At 55.3% G+C, this 22,900-nt stretch overlaps 1 protein-coding gene across 1 annotated transcript in view; it reads right to left on the bottom strand.

Moving 5' to 3' along the window:
- The window catches only part of TMEM132E (transmembrane protein 132E), a gene marked incomplete at its 5' end in the record, with an annotated part of 53,671 nt that extends 34,701 nt beyond the window's left edge, over positions 1-18,970 (bottom strand). The window contains one exon of the mRNA XM_081028179.1: positions 17,476-18,970. Within this exon, the coding sequence (XP_080884305.1) occupies positions 17,476-17,542 (67 nt within the window). The remainder of the gene's footprint in view (positions 1-17,475) is intronic.
- Positions 18,971-22,900: the final 3,930 nt, after the last annotated feature.

The following is a 22,900-nucleotide window of genomic DNA, read 5'->3' as shown; positions in this document are numbered from 1 at the left end:
AAGTTTTCCCTTTTGTGAGAAAGGGAATGCACAGATTCCCCAAACGCTGGGAAAAACCTGCTGTCTCCCCTTCCGCTCCTCCCTGCTGCACTGCAGGTGGAAGAAGCAGCCTCAGGCATTCACATGGCAGGTGTCGTCAATGAGGTTTTGACACCCCAAAGCCCCAGTGCAGAGGTCGCCATCACACAAACCCACCCTGAAGGTGAGGACAGGACACACTCAATGCTCGCACAGCTGAACACTGACCCGTGGACTGTGCGTGGTTGAGCGACATGAGTGGGTGCCCTGGGGTGGAGTGTTTCTTATAATGGCTTCCAGAATGCTCCTGATGGTGAGTAATTCATCATTCCTGCTCTGCTTCTCTCTACCCCCTCTTGTTGTGGCGAAACCCTCATCTCTGTTTCTTCTAAAGATACCGACTCCAGGCAGCCCCAGAAACCCCACTCCGCTACTCCTTAAAAGTTTTGCCTAAGGTTTGCAATGTTCCATTTGGCTCCGTCCCTCTCTGTTTTTACTTGGGACCCATGTCCATGCCTCAGCTGGGACACTGCTATCTGCCTGGACTCGGACAGAGCAAGTGTCTGCAGGATCTGGAATGGCAAGTCCTTAGCTTGGGTCAGTACAGTTTGGCTGAGTGTGAGTCTGAGGGTGGAGGCTGCGCTCTGGCAGCAGGGGCTGGACTGGGTCACCTCCATCTCTTCCAGCTGGAGGGTCAGTTGTTCTGTAGGTCACCACTTCCCTACCCCATGGAAGCCCTGAACTGCTGGGCCAGCGCTGAGGCCCAGCCTGGATCCCCCAGACTCAGGCGGATTCGCACAGACTTACATCTCCAAGTAGGTGGAAGGTGATTTCACATTTGTAACAATTATTCACTTAATTGGGTTCCAATTAAATTGGAGAGGAAGTGGATGGCTGTGTCTGTGTTTGTTCTCCTCTTTCCTCCTCCTGCACATCAGAGGGAGTGCAGGGAGGATGACAAATGGGCTGTATCTCATCTGGAACGACCCCGCCCTCCATCAGGGGCAGGGAGGGCTGTCCTGGGGTGGCCCACCTGCGGCCTTCTGAGCATCTCTCATGCTTGCATTTCTAATCAGGGGCTGGACTCATTCGATGGTCCTCGGTGCCCAGGCAAGAGCCAATTCTTCTCATGGGCTTCACCTCCACTGAGAAACTGAGTGGGGACCCAGGGAATTGGGGTAGAGAGGTAAAGGGATGGTCCCCCATCAAGCAGTATTACCTAGATCCTCCCCCTCCAGAGTAGAAGGGTCCTCAAGGATGGATTAAGTGGACCAAGGGCCAGCTGGGCTCACTGGGGTGTCTCCAGGGCTGTCATGGGGTGATGAGGGAAGGTGGGACAGATGGGACCTCAGGGAGATACTTCTCCATTCGACCAGCAACTATGCTTTGATCTGTGTGATATACGCATATAATTTGTATTATACATAATGTAATATCTATCTATCTATATATATAGTATTTCCCTGCCTCCCTCCAACATAGAAAATCACGGAATCAGTCCAATCCTGTCACATTGCAGAAAGGGAAACTGAGGCCCAGAAGGGGGAAGGGACTTGCTCACTTTATGGGCTAGGTTGCTAGGATCAAGGTTTCCTGGCCCTGAGCTCAGCCCCCAGTGGCCAGGGTATGGAACTCCATGGGCAGGGAGTGAGGAGGGGGTTATAGGTGCAGATTATGGATGGAAGGGTGGGCCAGGCCAGGGTCTCATAGGGGCCCTCCCAGCTCTGGCCTCTGCTCCCCCACAGGGGCTCCTCTCTGGTCCCGACTGAAAAGAGGCTAGGAGGTCATGATGGTAGTCAGGGGCTTCGGCTGGGTGCATGTCCATGCGGGATGCCAGCCCAGCTGGCCCTTTGGCTGGATGCCGTACCCCAAAGAGAATCACGTCCATGTCTGGGGTCCTGGTCACAGGAGACACATCTGCAGAGGACACATGTCCAATCAGTGTTTGGCACACAGTAGGTATTCAGAAAGCTTTAGTAGAATGAATCAATGAATGAATGCTTGACTAAATCAGTGAAACAGAGGCCAGTCTAAGAATCAGGACCCAGATTTCTAATCTTGGATGAAGGAAATGAGGCTCGGTAGGGGAACTGGTTGCAGAACAAGGAAAGTTAGAATCAGAGGGTCTTCTGAGAGCCCCCTGCAGTCCTGCCCAGAAAGAATCCCATCTGATGGGGCAGGCACAGTCTCTCCTGGGGAAGCCCCTGGTCTGATGAGAGAGGCACCATCTTCTCTGGAGGAGCCCCAGACTGAAGAGGGAGGCACAGCGCTTCCTTGGAAGAGTCCCCGGCATGGGGGAGGAGAGCAGAAAGGAAAGGAAAGGTGTTGCTGCCGTGAGTAGCTCCCTGTCTGATGGGGGATGCAGCCGGCTTGGGCAGCCTCCTACCTGACGGAGGAGGCAAGGCTGGGCCTCAGACGCGGTGCTCCCCCCCCTGCGTTTGCAGCACATGGGCCATGTGTCTGCGTGCCCGATGGAAAGGAGCTGGGAGCTGCGGCCAAGCAGCAGGAAGGAGAGCCATTGGCATTCTGGTCAGGCAGTCAGTCACTGAGTTATTATTATTTCTTTTTTTTGAGCTACTTAGAGCAATTTACAGAAATCATTTAGGGGCCATTTAGGGAGAAGAGAAAAGATGAAGACTTTTAAAGGCTGGGCCTAGGGATGGTTTTATGCAGATCAGCTTCGCCGAGATACAAAGAAGGAGAACCTGGATTCTAGTCTAAGGGATGTGGGACGGGCAGGAAGGCCGACAGGGGTCTGGCCTGACCAATCTGGCTGGGAGACCTGGAGGTCTCCAGGGACTGAGGAAAGGGGATGAGTGGACGATGTATGTTGGGCAGAGGGCTGAGAAACAGAGGAGGGAAGCCAGCACCGGTGGGTGAGGCAGCCATTCCGTGCCTCAGTTTCTCCTTTTGTGATTTGGGCACCTGTATCGGTGACTTGATGGCACTGGGATCAAGCCAAATGGGTGTGAGGCTTCCTTTATGACACGAGGGGCTGGAGGATGGGCCTTGGGACTTAGACCCACCAAGTCAGGAGGTGAGGGCCCCGGGGGAGTGGAGGACATGGTCATGGGAGCCAGAGTCTCACCCTGCCTCTTCCTGTCTGTGACCTGGGCCAGCCACTTCCTCTCTAAACCTCAGTTTCCTCATCCATACAATGGGGATCACAATTACCATATCTTACCTCCGAGTGTGATGACATGGTGTGAGAAGGTATGTGGGAGCCGTTTTTTGAACTGCCAAAGGCTCCACCCTCCTTGGTCACCATGGGAATGGTGGGGAACTTCAGGGATGAGAACCTGACCTTCCAAAACGCACTCCTCCTGCCCACCCCCCCAGACAGGAGAAATCACTCTCCCAAGGCTGACGACACGACTGGCCTTCACTGTCTGGGATCAGAGGCCTGAACTGGAAGCCTGGGGAATGCTGGTTGTGTGTGTGTGTGTGTGTGTGTGTGTGTGTGTGTGTGTGTGTGTGTGTGTTCTTAGGCATGTGTGCATGATGTGTGAGGGAGAGGAGTGGGGGTCCTGGGGAGAAGAACTGAGGGGAAATAAAACCAGTCACACATTGAGCAAAGCCTTCTCCACAGGTCCATTTCATGCTGTTTGTGAGGCGATTACTGGAGATGGAATCTGGTTACTCCGTGTAAACATGCCTGCTAAGGCAGGGCCCCAGGTATGGCCCCTGGGGAAACAGAAGGCGGAGGGCACCTCACCAGTGACCCACCAGCTTTCTCCAGGGATTGTTGACCATGCTGCCCCTCCCCCCACCACCTGCATGGAACATCTCTGACGACAGTATCAAACCCATTGGGCTGGCACCAGGGACCTGCTTTGCCCGGCCTGACTGCTGTGTGAGCTGGGCTAAGACTTTCTCCTCTCTGGACCTTAGTCTTCCCATCTTTCAAGTGGGGATGGTTTAAGGATCAGAGGGGCCTGAAGCTCCCGTCCGGCTCCCCAACCCAAGCTTCTTTGACTGGACGTATCGCATCTCACTGAGCAGCCCCTCTGTGCTGCAGTCCAGAGAGAATTTCAGGGTGCAAACCAGCTTTCAGTGCATTCAACAAGCACTGATGGAGTGCCAGCCGCACACAGGGCACCGTGCCAGGAGGTTCACACTGTGTCTCTTCCCTTCAGCCAGTGTCTCAGCGGTGAGGGTAATAATAGCATCTCCTGTCCATTAAACACCAGGCTGTGTGGGGGACTTTTACATACATTAGCTCATTGAATTGCTCTGAGGTAAGATGGAGCTGCTGTTTGTTATTAGCCCACCTTACAGAGAAGAGGCTGAGGCTCAGGGAACAGAAGTGACTCCTCTGCAGGTTGGTGGCAGGGCAGAGGTTCCCTAACTGCGAGGCTGTACTATTTCCAGAACACCGCAGTAACTGGGTGGGCAAGAGTCTGGACAAGTGGTCACCCCATGGGGCTGCTGGATCTCAACTCACCAGTTCGCAGACATTTTGGCAGTGGGTGCCGCAGAATGACAGGCATCCACACCCGCCCCTCTCCCAAGTCCAGGTGAGGCCAGTCACTTGCACCTCTGCCACCTGGCATCAATTACATTGCACTGCCACATGCTCAGTGTTTGTCACCGTGCTTGGCGTGGAGTAGGCAGGCATTCAAACACATGTGCTGAATACAACTATAGCTACCTTTTATTAAGCACTTACTACAAGCCAGGCAGGGCTGCAAGCATGTCATGTACATTGATTTGTTTATTCATGACAACAAACCCTATGAGGAAGGTACTTTAACTATCCCATTTTATAGATGTGGAAACTGAGCCACAGAGCCGCGAAGTAATAATGAATGAATGAATGAATGAATTAATATTTCCCCTCTGGTCCCTCTCACCCATTTAGTTCCCAGATCTCTCCCAGTGGTCCCCTGGGTGGAAGGGTGAAAGGAGGGGAAGGAGCAACCTTTGATTCATTCATTCTGGTCCAGGTGTGGGGAATAGAGCAGTGAATGACACAGATGTGATCTCTGTTCTCAGGGGCTTCCATTACAGTGGGAGAGGGGCTGTCAGTCCCTGAACAAGCAGACACATAACTATACAATGTCAGGTGCAGGAAAACAGGTCCGAGTGAGGGGACAGTGTGAGGCTGAGCAGGGCTATTTTGGGTCCGGGCTGGCTAGGGAGGGCCACTCTAATAAGATGCATTTGGGTGGAGGAGACCTGAAGGAAGTAGGGGGGATGAGTCATGCTTATTTGTGGGAAAAGGCCAGGCTGAGGGGTAGCAAGGTCCAAGTCTCTGAGGCTCAGTGGTTGGCATGTGTGAGGACAGCAGAGGACAGTGTGGCTGGAACAGAGTGGGTGAGAGGGAAGATAGGGTCAGAGAGGTATTGTCGGGAAAAGGGACAGATCTTGCTGCTCGTCAGCTTTGTAAGGACTTGACTGTCACTCTCGGTGAGGTGCAGTGTTCTGAGCAGGAAGGCGACTTGGTCTGACCTGTGGCTTACAGGGAAGAAAAGTGGCACAATGGGAGTCACCAGGGCCAGCATGAATCAAGCCAGGGCTGGGGAGGAGGTGAGCAGGCTCCCTACTGGGCAGGGACTCTCCAAGAAGGTGTGCGGACAGGACGGAGGCCCAGCTCACCAGTCCCCAGAGAACTGATTCCAGGACCTCAGAAACACCCAGCCCTGCGCTGTCCAGAATGGCAGCTGCTCACCACGACATGGGGCTAGCTGGAATTGTGATGTGCTGTGATGTAAGTGTAAAAACGCACAAAAAGTTTTGAAACTTTAATGTAAAATGTTTTTAAAATCCTGTAAAACATCTCATTCATCATTTTTATACGAATTACATGTCAAAATAATCTTTTAGGTATATCGGTCAAAATAGATTATTAAAATTCATTTCACCTCTTGCTCTTTACTTTTTCTCATGAGATAACTAGAAACATTTTAATGACCTATGTGGCTCATAGCACATTTCCATTGGACAGCACCGATCCAGCTCAGTAAACCCAGCTTTCAAAGACAAGGAAAGTAAACTGCAGTGAGAGTAAAGGATTTGTCCAAGGGCACACAGCTGGCTGAGAGAAGGAACGAACGGCAGTGGAGCAGAGAACACGCACCCGAGGCAGAGGAAGAACGTGGTGGGAGGCCGGGGAGCTGAGGGCTGTCTGGGTGGATTGGGTTATTAGAGATGACTTTTATTCACCTAAGAGGACACACTGGATAATAAACGGTTACGGTGACCATGCACTAGCTCTGGTGGTGCCAGCAGGTACACAATCTGTCATCTGGTCTCTGACACCCCTAGCAGGATGGGTGGGCTTTCTTTCTAGTGTTTGCAGATGAAGAATCTGAGACTGAAGAGGAGGGGTCAGCTCTGGGACCAGGGTCTCCAAGTGCTTTCAGGCTGTAGGATGGATCAGAGCACGTGTTTCAGGGACGCCTGGGCTCTGTTTCAGAAACTCCCTATAACCCCAATCCTGATTTCTGACAACGGCGTGGGCTGCCTGGGGAGGAGGGTGTGGCCTGCCTTGTCGGTGTACAGGAACCCTTTATTCCCACCTTGGGGGCTGCCGTGGAGGAGATACATGTATTGGGAAGCGGGGGCCTCACCAGCCAATATGACCCAGGCATGGCAGTGAGGCCAGCTGCCCCAGCCAGGAATGCCTCCTCCACGCCAGGGCTGGAGAGGCGCTGGGAATGGGGGCCATGCCTGTGGCTGTTTTCCTGGGAAGGGAAGGAGGGAAGAAGAGAGGGAGGGAGAACAGCCAGCAGCTGGCCACTGCTGTTCTTAAAACAAGCAACATGTTATTAGGAGGCATCAAGGGTAGGACAAATCAGACCCTAAACAAAGCAAAACAACCCAACCACCAGAAAAAAGCTCTCCGGGAAGTCTTTGGCACTGTCCTACACATGCTTCCCAGCAGCGCTGGGCAGAAAGGAAGGAAACAAACCAAACCCATCGCGTGCGCTGAGACCCTCTAGCAGGGACACAGCTTCCGATGCGGGCACTTCCACACACACCGTGGCATCTCTTCCTTGCAGCAGCCCAGCCCAGAAGAGATGATGCTAGCACTCCCATTCAGCAGACGGGGCTGCTGAGGCTCAGGCAGGCCAGGCAGGCCAGGGCTCCGGGGTTACCAGCTACCGGGCCACAGGGCTGGAATTCCAACCTAGGTTTTTGTTCGACTTGAAAGCCCACCACAGTCTCTGACAGGATGGCTTTTTCTGAGGCTCTCCGGGAGCCCAAATGCTGATGGTGACACCTGGGCAGATCTGACCCCTCAGGCTCCGGCCACCAGTGGGGGTGAGGAGTGAGGTCGATCCTCTGTCTCTCCGATCTGCCCCTCAGCCATTTCCCCCAGGACTTCTGACTGGACAACAGAGTACCCCCAGGGGGGTCAGAACTGGCTGTGAGCCATAGACAAGTCCCCTCCACGCTCTGGGCCTGCGCTGCTGAAGGCCCCTCCACATACTGAGATTTATGCTGCAGGCTATGCATCTTACCTTTGCCGGTTCGCTCTTCCAGAGGTGGAAACCAAGGAGCAGAAAAGAGACATCAGGCCTCTGGTAAGGAGCAGCGCCGGCACTCAGACCAGTCTCTTTGCTTCTAAGTGTGGGCTCTTTCTATGAGGTGGAAACTCTGATAACTTAAAATGGTCATTGCCCATCTCAAGAGCCCTCACTCCCACATCAGCTGCTGCACCAGCTTCCTTCCACATTGCTCCAGTCCGCAAATTGCCCTCAACCATGTTGTTGTTGAGAACCCTGCTGTGATCACTTCAACCCCTCACTCCCTAACAGCTCAACAGCTCCCCAGGGCTGCCTTGAAACAAAGGGTCAAAGTCCTGAGAGGCCTTAAGAGATGATCCAGGTAAAGAATTACCAGCCACATGTCCTGCATTGAGCCTTCTGTGGCTCCTTCACAGGCAGCTTGGGCTCTCTCCCTGCTGGGCTCAGAGCTGGTAGGCCACCGATCATTTTTGCCTGGCATTTCTGCCTTCCCCAGGGGCTCAGACACACAGGAGATGCTGACTTATTAGCCTTCAGAGGGAGAATCCTATAACCTGGTTAAGGCCTCCTGAAGTGGCACCTCGAGGTCTCCACGAAGCCTCCCCAGATCCCTCAAACAATGATGAGATTTTTCTCCCTCCACAACATTCTGGATCCCTTCCAGCATGTCAATGACTGCATTTTAGCACAATCTGTGTAGAAATGGCTCCTCTCCCCGGGACACCACCTTAGAAACTCCTCATGAGACAGACACTGTGTTGTCTTCATTTTTATGCTTAACACGGTCCCTGGCATGTACTTATAATATGAATACCAATAATATTGACGACTATCATTTTTGGATGCTTCATATGGGCCAGTCACTATTCGAAACATTCGACATAGAATAATACCTCATTTAATCCTCACAACAACCCTATAAGTTGAGGACATTTATGATCATTTGCAGATAAGGAAACTGAGGCACCGAGTGGTTAAGTAACTTGCCCCAAATCACACATGAAGTGATGAAGCCAGGCAGTTTGGTTTTAGAGCCAAGTGTAGGGAAAGAGTCCCTACACTTGAGAGAGTTATGAGCATCAGGACCAAGCTGAAGCAGAAAAGTCTACGGCTGGCTCCCAGGGAATGATTCCTGGTGCCCAGCACAGAGCGTGGCATATAGTAGATGCTCAGTTAATAGAAGTGACTATTAAGATAACTAGAAATGCAATAGCTGCTCCAACACAGGTGTGTCTTGAGTGGGAGCTGGGGTGGGGGAGGGCTTCCCCGGCAGGAGGGGTGCAGTGCCCAAGTGGTGAGCCCCGCCCTCTGTACCATGCCAATCCCCTCTGCTTCTCTACCCACCACCTCCCCGGCTCCAACCTCCTTTCCCTAGCATTTCAGACCTCTCATGCACAGGACTGGTGGATGGCAGTTTTTCTCCTGCTGAAAACAGCCACAGAAAATTGAGATCATTTCTCTGTTGTGTTGGCAGCTGAGAAAATGGCAATTTTTCCTATTTCCTTCCTATTGGACAGAGGCCCCATACGCCTGTCTTTCCCCACAGGGCAGGGGAGAATGTGGGTTGCCCTCAGGCATGTCACCTCCTTGGCTAAGAGGCATGGGCTGCAGTGGTCATAGGGCGGCAGGGACTGGTGGTAGGAAGAGGAGTCACCGACTGAGCACTTGCAGACATAAAACAGGGACAGGCAGAGAGGTCAAAACAACAGGTAATCCGGAGTTGCTGCCAGGCGCCCAGCGATCCAGGGAAATTGGGTTTTGCATTCCCTGAGCATGAGAGCCTGCCGACGTCCTGGTGGGCATACTCTGCAACTCAGAGTGGTGTAAGATCACTGTCCAAACAAGGGCATGCAAACGCGCCTCATCTCTGCAGAGAATTTTTGTAAAGGTAGATAATTAATTAAAAAGTCCGAATCTTCGCAGGAAACTGAGGATTGCTCGGCATCCTGAATGCCCCAGCAGAGATGAGGACACTGGCATTTGGCCTCCATCACAGAGGCGATGGTTTGAGCAAGAGGCTGTGGGAAGCACCTGGTGCTGCAGCCCCATTTTGCAGACAGTGAGCCCCACCCACCAAAGAGACCTGGACAGCCACAAGGCTAGTTTGGCCCAGCAGGTCTGGACACCAGCTTGCCAATCCTTGGGTGCAGTCTGCCCCATGAACGCCCTGGGCCCACCCCCGATGGGTGGCTTTAGAGTGGCAGGAAAGGCAGCCAAAGCCAGGATGGTGAGCGGGCGAGAGGCTGCAGAGAGCAGACAGGGGTCCCTCCCTGCAGTCCCCAGCCCCGCAGGTCCTGGAGCTGTGAAAGCCTGCAGCTGCAGGTCAGCTCAGGTCACTCCTGCTCCAACCCTTGCTATGGCTCCCATTTCACTCAGCCCACAAGTCAGTCTTACAAGGGCCTCCCTTCCCTACCTAGCCTCCTCCCCACCTTCCTCATCTGCTCTGTGCCTCGGCCTCCTTGTTGCACCTTGAATGGTCAAGCCCTCGCCTGGCCCAGGGCCGGGTGCTCTGTAATATTCGGATAGTCACTGAGTTTGCTCCCTCCCCTCCTTCCAGTTGGCTTAATGACACTTGATCAACTGAGCACTCATTTTAATACTGCACAGACCCCTCCCCCCCACACACACACACACTCTGGAATTCCCAATTCCTCCTACCCTACTATTTTTCTTTTCTCCCTTAGCACTTCTTGCCTTCTGACATATTATGTACTTTGCTTATTTAACATATTCATTATTTACTGTCTGCCTTCTGCCCGCCCCCACAAGAACATAGGCTCACGAGTGCAGGGATTTTGCTGTATTCGCGGATTACAACAAGTGCCTGGGCCATGGTAAGCACTCCCTGAATACTTGTGGAGTGTCGGGGCAGGTGTCTACGTGTACAAGTCGTGCACACTGACTCATGTGACAAAGCATGAAATGCCTACTTTACTCCAGACATTCCAGTAGACCCCGGGGAGTACAGAGACAGGGGAAGGGTCACAAACCTTCCAGGGCCACTCCAGCGTACAGCCGGCAGAGAGGCCAGGCAGTGCAGTTACACACAGGAAAAATCAGGGGGTAATGGGTCTGTGTTCATCTGACAATCGGGGCAAGCTTCCAAGAGGCAGTGTGGATACACTCTGGCCTGAAGGCTGAGTAGGAGATAGGAGTGGACAAGTGGTCTGGTCAGAAGGAACAGCATGTACGGGGGCTCTGACATGGAAAAGAGCATGACTCATTCAGGCGACTGGAAGAAGCCTACAGAGCAAGGGGAGAGGGGCTCAAGGTGAGACTGGCGAGATCCCTGGGGCCAGACGGGGAGGGGCTCACTCAGGGGTATGGGTCCCTATGTCTGTCTGTCCATATCAGTGCTTATTCCCTGCATGTGCGAGGCAGAGAAGGATGGCAAGAAGACCACCACGTTCAGCGTCAGAAAATCTAACCTCAAGAGCTGGTGTGACTTCACTGAGCCTCAGCTTTGCCCTTGAGACCATGGATCTGAACTCCAAAGAATCGTGAGAACTCTCAAGCATAGCGTCTCAGTGGGTGCCTGTGATGTGTGGATGCTCTTGGGAGCGTGTGCCCGCATGGCTCGCCCCCACCAACACCGTCTCCTGCTGTGACACGTCTGTAGCATTATTTGTACCAAGCCACCAAAAATACACTCATTCTGGCCCACAGCCAGGCTCCCCAACAGCCCTAGGGAGTGGGGGAAGGCATGCCGGGGGAGAAGGGGCTACAACCTCTGGACAAAGGTGGTCATCTTGTCCCTCACCATCAGACCATGTGAAGGGACAAAGGCCACCTCTGAAGGTTGGGGCTGTGCCTCTGTCAGATTGGGTCCTCTCTGAAGACAAGACTCTGTGTCCCTTATCACACTGGGCACTCCCCAGGGGCAGAAACCATCTCCCCTCCTCCCTCGTCTCCCTCAGAAAAGCAGACAAGAGGTCACTAAGTATGACTGTGGATGATTTTGTTTAAGGGTTGGACACCTCTGGGGCTGGCCGTGTCCCTGGGGACAGGCTTAGGGTTAAGGGTGTCCTGTCCACCTGTTCTCTCTCAGCACCAGCAGCTTGCCCTGCGGGTTCTGATGCCGTGCAGACCTGAAGTCTTGGATGGAGCCATGTCAGAGAACCTGGACCATTTTGAATGTCATCCCAGTTACCAGGGTGACCCTGGGCATGTCCCTCTCCGGGCTCTGAGGATCCTGAGAGACGGGCCCAGGAAACGACACAAGCTGAGAAATTCTGCCAGCAAGCACACAGCCTGCCCACAGACTCCAGTTTGAACTGAACAGAAGAACCCATTCAAGAGAAGACAGTGACCAGTTGCCCATCTTCACAGGCCAAAAAGGTGTGGGTGGGAATGCAATAGGAAGGATTTAAGTTTGATAAAAAGCAGAACTTTCCAAAGACAGATGATTATCTAGATAATTTAGGCAAAAATGGATTGTCTTGAATTACATCTTCCACTCTTTTTTGCACTGAATTAGTCCTTCTTGCATGCATTCATTCATTCGTGCAACAAGCATTGAATAATCCAGGTAATTGCTTCCATTTTCCACTTCATCCTGCTGGGTTGTCTGCCAGCCAGCAGACCTGGGGTGGAGGGGTGTGTGTGTGTGTGTGTGTGTGTGTGTGTGTGTGTGTGTGTGTGTGTGTGTGTGTGTGTTGTGGAGGTACAGGGGGGAGGAGAGGAGCTGAAAGAGGCAAACAGCAGAGGAAAGGAGATAATGACTTCTGGACTCTCAGCCTGTGTCTAGAGGGGGGTTTGGCCCCTCTCTGTTACCTCACCTGTCTCAGTGCCTCCCCCCCCCCGGCCATCTATGTGTCCTCTAGTGACTAGGGCAGTAGCTAGCAGAGTGTTGGTGCTCCCTGATACACTGCTCCATCCTTGGGGACTGGGGCGGGGATGGCACAGCCCAACGAATTGATGATAAGGAGACCCACTTTTCATTTAAAAGCACAGAGAAGGAAAATAGAAAAAGAAATTTATTTTCTTTAAAAACACACACAACTGATTCATTCATCTCTTATTAAAATTCTGTACTGAGCGCTGGCAAAAAAGAAGTAAGGGCGACTCTTGGGAGGGAATGGGGAAGAACAATCGTATCTACTTGTCAGCATCTGCTGTGGGCATCAGTGGAGGGAGGCATGGGCCTGGGGTAGAGAAACATAAGGGAGATAACCAGAGCCTTCTCCATCACGGAACAAGAGAGTTGGAAGGGGGCTTGGCAGGCATCGTCCCTTGCCTCTCACTTGGCAGAGGAGGAAAAGACTCAGAGAGGGAGGTCACTTTCCTGTGGCAGCACAGTAAGTTGATGACAAAGTTAGGATTTGAACCCGTTTCCTGTGTCCTGGGGACTCTGATTTCAAATTGCCTTGAATTTCAGAACTGGACCCCTTTCTCTTCTCCTCCACTGGACTTCGAGCTCATAAAAGGAAGCGGAAAATCAGGTCCCAAACCGCTCTGCATTCCCTCCTTGGCAAGGTTTATTAAAGCTACTGGAGATTATCTTGCTTGCTCGAGACCCGAGGCTAGATTGAGGCCTGAAGCAGATATTGGGACAAAGCCCCGGAGAGAGGGGATGACAGAGGTGGTAGAATCTCTGTTGAGGGGTCTGGAGCAGACCGCCAATCCAGGAACCCTCTTTGGAGTCTGGTGCTAGTCCTGATTCCAGAACCAACTGGCAGGATGACCTCGGCCAACCCCTTTCCCTCTAGGAGTGCCCGTTTCCTCATCCACACCAGGGTTGCATGTGATGGTCGTGATCTCATTCAGTTTCAGCCTTGTGAATGGACATTATGAGTAGAGCAACAAAGCAAGACCCTCCACCCAACACACACTTCCTGCCCCTGGTTCAGTGGACAGACCCTGGTAGTTCGAGTTGGTGCCTCTCGGGGTCTCAATTTCTGCAGCATCACGAGCACTCACTATAATATCAGGCCTGGGGTCCATCAGTTTCAAACATGCCCCCAGTGAGGAGATGCCGAGGTCCCACCCTCCTATTCCACAGTGGCCTTATCTCCTACAGCCAAGCACTCAGCTATGCTCAGAATGGATTCCAGGAAAGCTCATTTTCTGCCACCAAGTTTATAATACATCCCCACCTACTGGTCTTAAATATTACAAGGGTGTGTTGTGGCAAAGGGCTCTGTGTGGCCGGGGAGAAGATGGGTGTGTGTGGGGCTTAGGTTACGGGGACAAGCCTTCCTTACTCCAGCAGTGAGGGAGCTGTCCACTGCCTGGCACTGACCCTGTTCTGTTGCGTCCCTCCTGTATCTCCAAGGAGCCCAGAGCTTGTGATGGACAAAGCGTGAACATAACCTGGAGGAGAAACTCAGGGTGCCAGGCTGGTGACCACAAAGGCGAGGACACATGCACTTGAGATCATGTGTCAGAGTGTCATGGGACACTACATTCATACCCTACGGAGCTATGCTATGACATGTCGCCCCCGACACAGGTATCCTATATGTGCCACTTGTGGGGTGTGGCATGGCCTTGTCCCATCCCCTTCCTCTCTTCCTGGTGTCTCTGCCTGTCTCCTGTCCCCTCCTCTGTCCCACACCCCAGAACTCCCTTTTCAATTGACACTGGGAGGGCCCCCCAATACAGAGTTGTCTTCCCACCCCATTAATTTCTTCTCAGCACCCACTATATGTCAAACACTGGAGAGTGGGTCAAAACCAAGAAGACATGGCTCCTGCCAGAAATGCAAGTGTGTGGGGATCACATATAAATGTGCCCACATATACCCTTCACACACATGCACTGCAGCCTGTGAGGAGTGCTGCAAAGGCAGCATGATGGGCCATGGCAACACGGGCAAGAGATCAATTACTTCTGTTGGGGGAATCGGGGCTATTGGTGAGAAGCTAAGGGGTAATCTAGGCAGACTCCTTGGAGGAGGTGGTGTTTGAGTTGGGCTTTGAAGGCTAGGTAAGGATTTCTGAAGGCAGGGTATGCCAGATGGAGGGGCTGGTAGGTGGAAATGCAGAAAGGCAGGAAGATGAGAAAAGCAATCCCTCATAAGATGCATGGAGGATGGAGAGAGGGCAGTGCTACAGAAGTGAAGACGTGGCTTGAGACAAGATCATAAAGGACCTTGGATGCTGGGGGCAGGGTGGAGAGTATATCTTTGATCCTATAGGTAGTGGGGAGCCAGTGAAGGTTACTGAGTAGGGGCCTGACATAATCAGCTCTCCAACAGATGTAACCACCACCCTGCTTCCCCAAACTATTCAAACTGAAAATAGATCAGAAAGCCTCCCCAAAGACCAAATTCAGGAAAGTGGCCTTCTCAGATGTTCTCTGGTGGAAGCCCTGAGACTGGGAGCAGCGTACAGGCTGCCAGCCTACAGGCTGAACTGGGGCCTGAAAGGTAGTGGGGCTCCGTGCTGGCAGAGAGTAAGCAGGGGAGGGATGGGCCAGAGGCCACACTGCTTCTGGAAGATGGGAAACATGAGGGAGGCAGCCCAAGGTCACCCTGCCTGATGGCGCCGGAGTCAGACAGAAACCCAGGCTCTTTGGCTCCCAGTCTGGCTCTGTGGTCAGAACCCTGCAGAACCCAGTAGCCTGCCAGACACACAAAAAACTGCAACTGCTCCCACCCCCCAGCATCTCTGAAGAGCCCAGAACTCCCAACCAAGAGTTAGCTGGATGTCAGGGTAAATCCATGTACTCTTTCCCTGACTAAAGGGACAGTTTCAGTGGGTGGATGGATGTTAGGCAGCCCTGAAAGAGGAAGCCCCATGGCAGATGGAATTTTCTGGGGGAAGGGTCTCTAGTGATTCTGGCCATATCCATCTGAGGAGGGTCCCCTAGTTTTAAGCATCTGCTGACACTCTTCGTTGAGGAAGGGGAGACAGAGGCATGGGATGGGGACTCAGGAAAGGAGCTTGGAAAGGGAATCAGATAGGTAATTAGGAGGGGGAAATGCCTACTCAGGGCCCCCCCCCACCTCCTCAAATAGCTGCTTACTGATCAACAGCCAACCCTGGGCCCTGAGTGCCCCGGGCACTGGCTCTGTGGAGGCACAGAGAAGAATCAGCCCATGGTTCTGTCCTTACCACTCCAGGAAACACGGGGCACAAAGACACAGGCATCTAAGGAGGAAATGAGGCAGATTGCTACCACTCCAAGAGAAGCAGAGCCAAGACAGCAAAGCACCTGGAGCTGGGTCTTAGAAAGCACGCAGGGTTCTGGTAGGTGAGGGAGGGGAAAGGCTCTTTAATACCAGGTTGAGGGCTCAGGAAGGTGGGCAGGGAGAACCTAAATAAGCTGTCCGGAGGTGGGGCCATGGCCTGGCTTTGGGAAGGGAACTCAGGCAGCAAGAGGCAGGAGGCGGGAGAACCATGCCTAGACCCAGACCTAAGCTCAGTTTCCTCCTGCCAAGCGCCCAAACTCCCTGTTCACCAGGGCAGTCACAGTGCAGCCCGCGCAGCTCCAGGGCGCAGACTCTCAGAGCCCACCTCCCCAACCCCTCCCCACCTTCAGTCTTGCATATGGAACTGAGATTTCAGGCTCCCAGCTGCACACCCCTTGCCCTTCCCCCAACGCTGCCCTACCCATTTTTCTGATAATGAACTGAGGTTGGCTGGGGCTGGTGAACTGACCGCAAAACAGTTCGCAGCATGGAAGAAGCAATCCATCGGGAGAGGGAGGTCAGCCTGCCCCGCCCCCACTCCCTCGGAGCCTCAGGACCCTGTATTCCCAGAGCCATTCCTTTCGCTACGCTTTCAACCTTGAGAAAGCGCCTTGGTCAGGGTGAGAGGCCGCTGCTCAGCGCCCTTGGGCGCGCTCACAGCGAGCTTAGGCAGGCTCCTAGGGCAGGGCTGGACAGTTGTGGACAACAGCGGAGCAAGACACATGGAGGGTCCTCCGCCCACGCGGAGAACCCACTCTCCCTGCCATCCAAGTACCTCTCCAGCCGGTCTAGGCTCACCTCTCAGCGTGGGGCAACCTCACGTTGCCTCAGCGTGGGGGGAAGCCTCCCTCCCCCCACCCACTCCGCGCTGGTTAGGGAAATGTGTCCCAGGCCTGTTGGTTTCATGTTGGGAGGGAGAAGAGGACCCCTCTCTCTTCTCCATTCTTCTCCCTCCCCCTTCAGTCTTCTCCCGTCTCCTCCTGGAGCGCCTCCAGCTTGCGGAAGGCCCACTGCAGGCTCCTTCCGTCGGATCTGCGTCCCCACTCTGGGGGGCCGTTCAGAGACCCTCTGTCCCCCACCTGTCCCACTGCCAAAGCGCATCAACCCGGCCCCTCCCTCTGCCACCTCCTTCACCGCTGAGCCCCGGGCGAGCCTGGGGAGCCGACGCAACAGATTGCAGAACGCGAGAGCGCGGCTCCCGCTCGCTCGGCGCGCCGCCCGCCGCCCAGCCGGCGCTGGCCACCCGGACCCCCGCCCTCCGGGCTCCGCTAAGCCGGCCATTTAGATGCAGCTCACAGGACGGCTGGCCGGCGAGCCGCCGCGGCTTCCCGCGCCCCTGTCAGTCCACTTTCCTTCTCCAAGACTGCCTCAGGCAGCGAGGCAGCGGGCGGCGCGGCCCGCACCAGCCTGTGCGCCAGGCACGAGGGAAGACACGGTCCCCACGGACCCCGACAGCCCCCGGCCCAGCTGGCTGCCAGGGAGGGAGTGGCAGGAGAGGCGGCCGGACAGGATCTAGTAGATCCCTCGGATCCCTGTAGATTTCTGTGGGAGGGCACGCCCCCGGACACTCGGGTGGGGACCCTTCTTTCTCACCCCGAGACGTGGAGTGATTCCCCACCCCCACCCCGCCCTTTTCCTGGGCCGGGCTGGGTCCCCAGGGCGGGGCTCGCCTCCGCCGCTCCCGCCGAAGGGCTTGGGGGATGGAGGTACCTCGAGCTGCAGCCTGACATGCCCAGCTAGGAGCGGCGGCTGCGAGTCCGGCGTGGGGGTTCGCCTTTCTCCAGTAGCCTCTGTGCCCCTCCAGCGGCGGCCGCCGCATCTGTACTCCGGAGTCCGCGCCGCAACACTTACCGAGGGCGAGCAGCGCCGAGAGGCAGAGCAGGGCGGCGCCGCGGCGGCCCGACATCCCTGGGGCCATGGCCGGGGCGGGAGCGGCTGGTGGCCGAGGGGGCAACCGTCCACGACGACTTGGCCCCAGGCTGGGCTTGGTCACATCCAACTCAGGACGGCCTTGGCGCCCCGCTGTCTCTGCTGAGGCTCTAGGGGCCAGTGAGTGCAATTCGGGGACACTTTGAGGGGAGGGTCGTCCCGGGCGCCGCCGGCTACACCTTCGGAGCGGGTGGGGGTGCAGCTCGCGGCGGGAGGACCCTCCACCTCCCTGGCTGGTGCCCCCGCAGGATCTGTGCAGCGAGGGGGGAGCCGCACGTGCGGTCCCGCGGCCGGTGGCCACCGGCGTCCCCGGGGCTGCCTAGAGCCAAGTGCTGGGTCCCCCAACCCCGCGGCCCAGCTCGAATCCAAACTCGCCCTAGGGTGCAGGTTTCCACCACAAGCTTCAGTTTCTTCGATTTCGGTAGTAACGCCACTTGGGTAGCGCGGCTTCCTTCCTCCAAACGCCCTGCAGCAGCTCCAGCATAAAAATCCCAGGTTAGGTGCAAATGAATGGTTTCTTTCACAACGAAAGAGAAAACCCAGGCAACTTTAATCCATCCGGAGAAGGAAAAGTTTCCGTGCAGTGCTGAGACCGGCGATGCGGGCCGCCACCACCCTCCGCGACGCCGGGGAGCAATGCCCGAGGCGGGCGGCCGGTGGCTGGTGCCTTCACTGAGCTCGCGCCCGGACTCCAGCGCGTCCTCTCCGGTCTCGACCAGGGCGCCGGCTGCACACAGGCCGGCTCAGCGCCGCCTGGCCGGGCATGGGCGCGGCGGCTGGGGCACGCGTGGCGCGGCCGGAGCCGGCTGCCCCGTGGAGATGGGGCTGGGAGAACTGAGGGAGGGAGTGGCCTGACCGAGCCCTTCCTGCCCTGGCCACCGACTCCAGCCTCTTGGCCGTAAACGTAGGAGGATGGAGAGGGGCTCAGCCTGCCCACCGCAGCTCTGGGCCGCCACCCCTCTCCTCCCAGGTCTTGCTGTCTCAGCAGAGGGACACGCTGCTCCACCTCGCACCTCGCCTTCCCCGAGGGGACCTGCACAAACCTTGAACTTTTCCAGGGTTCAGACTCTCCGACGTCTCCTCCCGGCCGCCCCCGCCCTGACCCGGGACGCCCGATCGCCCGCCGTCTCGGTGCAGCCCAGCGTGGGCGCTCGGTCTCCGAGTCAGTGGGGGCGAGCGGAGCGCCGCGCCAGCACGGGCTGCGGGCGGCCAGACCTGGGCACCACGCCAGGGGCCGGGACACGCGGCGCCCGCGCAGCCCGCGGCCGGGGAGGCGGCAGCTGGTGCGGACGGGGCCGAGCGGAGAGGAGGTGCCGGCAGGGGGCCCGGCTCCCCAGGGACGTGTGTGGGGGGAGACGGAGAATCGAGGAGCCAAAGGAAGAGGAGGTGGGGGGAGCCACAGTTGCACCCAGCGGTCGCCGCCGCCTCGGCGCTCGCGCCGGCTGCTCCGCCGTAAATGACGAGAGAGACACACACTCGCGCTCGCCCGCCCTCCTCCCGCGGCCGGGATTCAGCGCCCACCCCGGCAGCAGCGGGCACGGAGCCCGGCGCGCTCGCTCCCCCGCCCAGATCCCCCGTGGTCACGTGGCCCCGGAGCGCGCGGCCCACGACTCGCGCGCCACGGAGACCCGCCACCTCCGAGTTCCCCTCCCTTGTCCACGTGTCCATTCCGCATTCCCAGCCTGGGGGCGCGCGCGACTCCTTCATGAGACTCCGCCAAGGGCCGACATCGCGATCCCCCTCGCCCCTGTTTTGTTTTATTTTTCCTCCCCAGGGCCGGCTCGCGCGGGGCCCGAGTGGGGCTGGCCGACTGCGGCGGCTGCATTTCCCCGGGTAGACGCCACTGCAGCCACCAGTGTCCCTTTTTAAAGGATGCACGCTCCCAGGCGGGAGCCGGGGGTGTTTTACAGCAGGAATACCCTACGCCCACCCCCAGAGCCTGCGATGGGCTTTCGGGGGGCACTGGGTGGATATCAGCGGAGCTGCCCCTCCCAGTTTCTCTCGGGCCGCGCCGGAGCTCGCCGGTTCGGCTTCTTTTGGGGATGGGTCGGGGCGCAGCTCGGGAAAACCCGTCCGCTGACGGGGAAGGGGGTGGGCGGAGAGGAGGGGACGTGCCTTCCCACAGGTTGTTTTGCAAACGCTTACAGGGTCATGGGATGGAGGTGGGGAACTGTCCCTCTTGCACACTCACCCAGGCACCTGCTGGCCAGGGAAAGGGGTGGCTTCCTTTCCAACCATCAGGCCCGTTCCACTAGAGTGCACCCCAGATCAGACCTGACAAGTCAACTGTCAACCGTCAGCCAGGCAGGCATCCGATAAATGGCAATGATTTTAGAGCATCGTTGGGTATCACGCTCCAATCCCCAGGGGCCGGGTCTCAATGCTGCCCTACTCTGGAGGGACAGGGCTTTCAATCCTATGGGCATAGCTCTTATGGGGGTGGGAGGCTGTGGATCTTGAGGGTCACCTCCCCCCCATACCTCTGCATTCAACCAGACTGTGGGGCGAAATAGGCCAGAGCAAGGACAGCTGGCAGTGCTGTTTCAGTTCCCCATCAGCCTGACTGGGTCCTATTCCTAGACCTCTTGACCTTGTGAGTTTCCTGTTCATCTTGGATAGTGATATTTTCTTTTTGAAAAATGGGCTTGGGCCGTTCCTGGAAACCTTCCTCCTCCCTGGCTTGGGGCTGTTGCTGTCTCCACTCCGGTACTGGGGCCCCTGGAGAGCAGCTTTTGCCCCTCACCCATGTCACATCTGTCTGGAGCTCAGAGGTGCAGCTTGGAGAGGGCTGGCAGGCTCTTGGAGGCCCTGGGGATGGAAGGTGCTGGAGTCGTCAAGGAAAATGATTCTCATTAGGCCCCTAATGCCTGATGGCAATTAATGTCACCCTTGAGTTTATTAACCATCCTAGTGAGAGACAAGGAGACTCTGTGGGTGGGAAAAGCCATCTCCCGAGACAGGAGGGCTCCTGGAAGAGGAGGAAGGAATCAGTGAGGTCTCCCATCCCTACCCTCCCCCGCCCCAAATGGAAGGGGCACAGAGCCTGTCAGGTGTCAGTCCAGAAGAGAGATAAGTTTGGTTTTCTGAGCTGATGGCCCACTGCCCAAGTGAGGGGGACCAAGCTCCCCTTCTCCACAGATGTTGGCAGCTGGCCTGGGTCAGCAACTTCAGCCCATTCTGGAGGCCCTTTCTGGATGCTGAACACAGTGTTCTGGTTCTTCTCTCTACCTGCCCCCATCTCTACCTCCCAGCTTTTAGGTGATAGGAAAATGAGCTTCCCTTTGCCCACTCAGTTTTCCTCCCTCCCTCCTTCCCTCTGTCCTTTCCTTTCTTTCTCCTTCCCTTCCTTCCCTCTCCCTCTCTTTCACAATATGGTGAATATCTCCAACATCATAGGCACTGTGCACAACAGTGAACAAGACAGACCTAGCCTGTCCTCGTGGAACTTACATTCCCCAGGGAAAGGTACACTAAGCTTGCAATTGATTTCAGTGGTGATAAGTTATGTGGCATCATGCATTTTTGCTCATCTTAGGGAGGGGATTGAGGCCCAAGGTCAGGAAGGTTTGGGGGTAGGGGCAGCCTGCTATCTTTAGAGAAGGTCATTTCAGCCCCAGGTTCTTCTGGTATCTCCTATGTTGACCTTTCATGGACCCGGAGGCTTTGGCCTGGTCAGCATGTCTGCTCATCTTCTGATCTTCCAAATGGCTGACCTGTCTCCCTGCCCCAGGGAAACAAAGGGCTGCTGATGCCCTTCTTCCAAGTCAAATGCCCAAATTACTCCAACTTCAGGGCCCCATTCCTGGGACTCTTGGCAGTGCCAGTTCTAAGGCTCAGGGAGAAAGCAGTTGGAAGACAGCCAGCTGCCCCAACTATTCTACCCTCACATGTCATTGACCTGCAAAGGGGCTCATACCTTCCCCTAGGCCTTTTCTGACGAGATCGAAAGCCTACAGGACCCGGTATTCCCAGGCGGTCTCCCATCCAAGTACTAACCAGGCCCGACCCTGCTTAGCTTCCGAGATCAGACGAGATGGAACCCCTAGGCCTTTTCTACCACACCCACAGATTGCCCTGACCACACCTGTGAGACCTAGTCATGGATCCCATCTGACAATGCCAACTGGAACCTGGGTAGGAAGTCAGAGGAGCAGCCGCAGGGGAAGCGCAGGCTGGAGAGAGGATTTGGCATGTGTGTACTCTTAGGTCTCAAATGACACCTTATTCAGTAAGGTGGTGGCATATCCTTTCTTCCATTTCCATTTTGTTCAGGGCTGAGAGGCTTTCTAGCTAGAGGACTGGTAATGGTTGGGGGTTTCTTCAATCCCCAGCTCCTGGGTGATGCCTGGAAAGCCCCAGGTGCCTGCCAGGCAGCCGAACAGCAAGTTTGGGCTTTGTGTCAGACCCCTGTGCCCTGCATGGATATCTACCAAAGACCCATGCAGAAACTGACACCCTCTTCCTCTTCTGCCTAACCTGCCACCGTAGGCCTGATGGCATCTGCCCTGTCAGCATGCCCCTGTTTTTCAGGATTCCTGCCAATAGAAGATAGGACAGGCCAATGTGGGGCTTCACTAAAGGGAGCTCACCATTTAGGGGACGGGGGCATGCCTAGGATCCCCCTGGAAGCCTAGTCTGGTTGAGCTAGGGAAAGGCTCAGAGATTTCTTTCCTAAGCCAGTCTCTCATTTTACAGCTGCAAAAACTGAGGCCTGTTAATTCAGTCATTTTATTAAATACTTTGACTCTTTTGTCGAACTCAATCTGTGCAGCATTGTGCTCGGTACAGGAATATAGGTATCCCCCACTTTTCAAAAGTTCACTTTATGCCACTTCCCTTTTAGGAAAGAATTACGTTAGTACCTGTTCTCACTAACAAAACAATATCCAAAGAGGATTTTTGCTTTTACGAAAAAAGACGGAAAAACAATACTAGCATTCAGTGTTTGTTTTGCAGCCAGCCAGTTATAGAGGCAGCATGTACCCAGAGTAGCTAGATTGGCACTGCCAAGCTCCTTCCCTGGGAATAACTCTCAGCATTTCAGCATCAAGCAAACATACCTTTGAACTGTGTCTGTGAGCATCTGGGCTTTATCTTGATTTATTTTGTGCAGCTGTTAACAAGATGTGTCCTACGGTAATTGCTTCACGCCATTTCGCTTACAAAAGGTTTCATAGGAACGTTCTACTTTCAACCTGTACATAGGCTGAATAAAACAAGACCCAGACGGGGAAGTTCAAGAACTTAGCTCCGTAAAGCCATATTGGGCGCCTAGTTATAGTAGCAGCTAACTAAGTGCTTTCTATCCTGGGCATTTCTGTCCTGGGCCTTTTGTATTGTATTACTT

Source organism: Rhinolophus hipposideros (assembly GCF_964194185.1).
Source record: "Rhinolophus hipposideros genome assembly, chromosome: 20".
NCBI classification, from domain to species: Eukaryota; Metazoa; Chordata; class Mammalia; order Chiroptera; family Rhinolophidae; genus Rhinolophus; species Rhinolophus hipposideros.
Note: the sequence above shows the minus strand (reverse complement) of the source record. Positions and strands in the feature narration are given on the sequence as shown.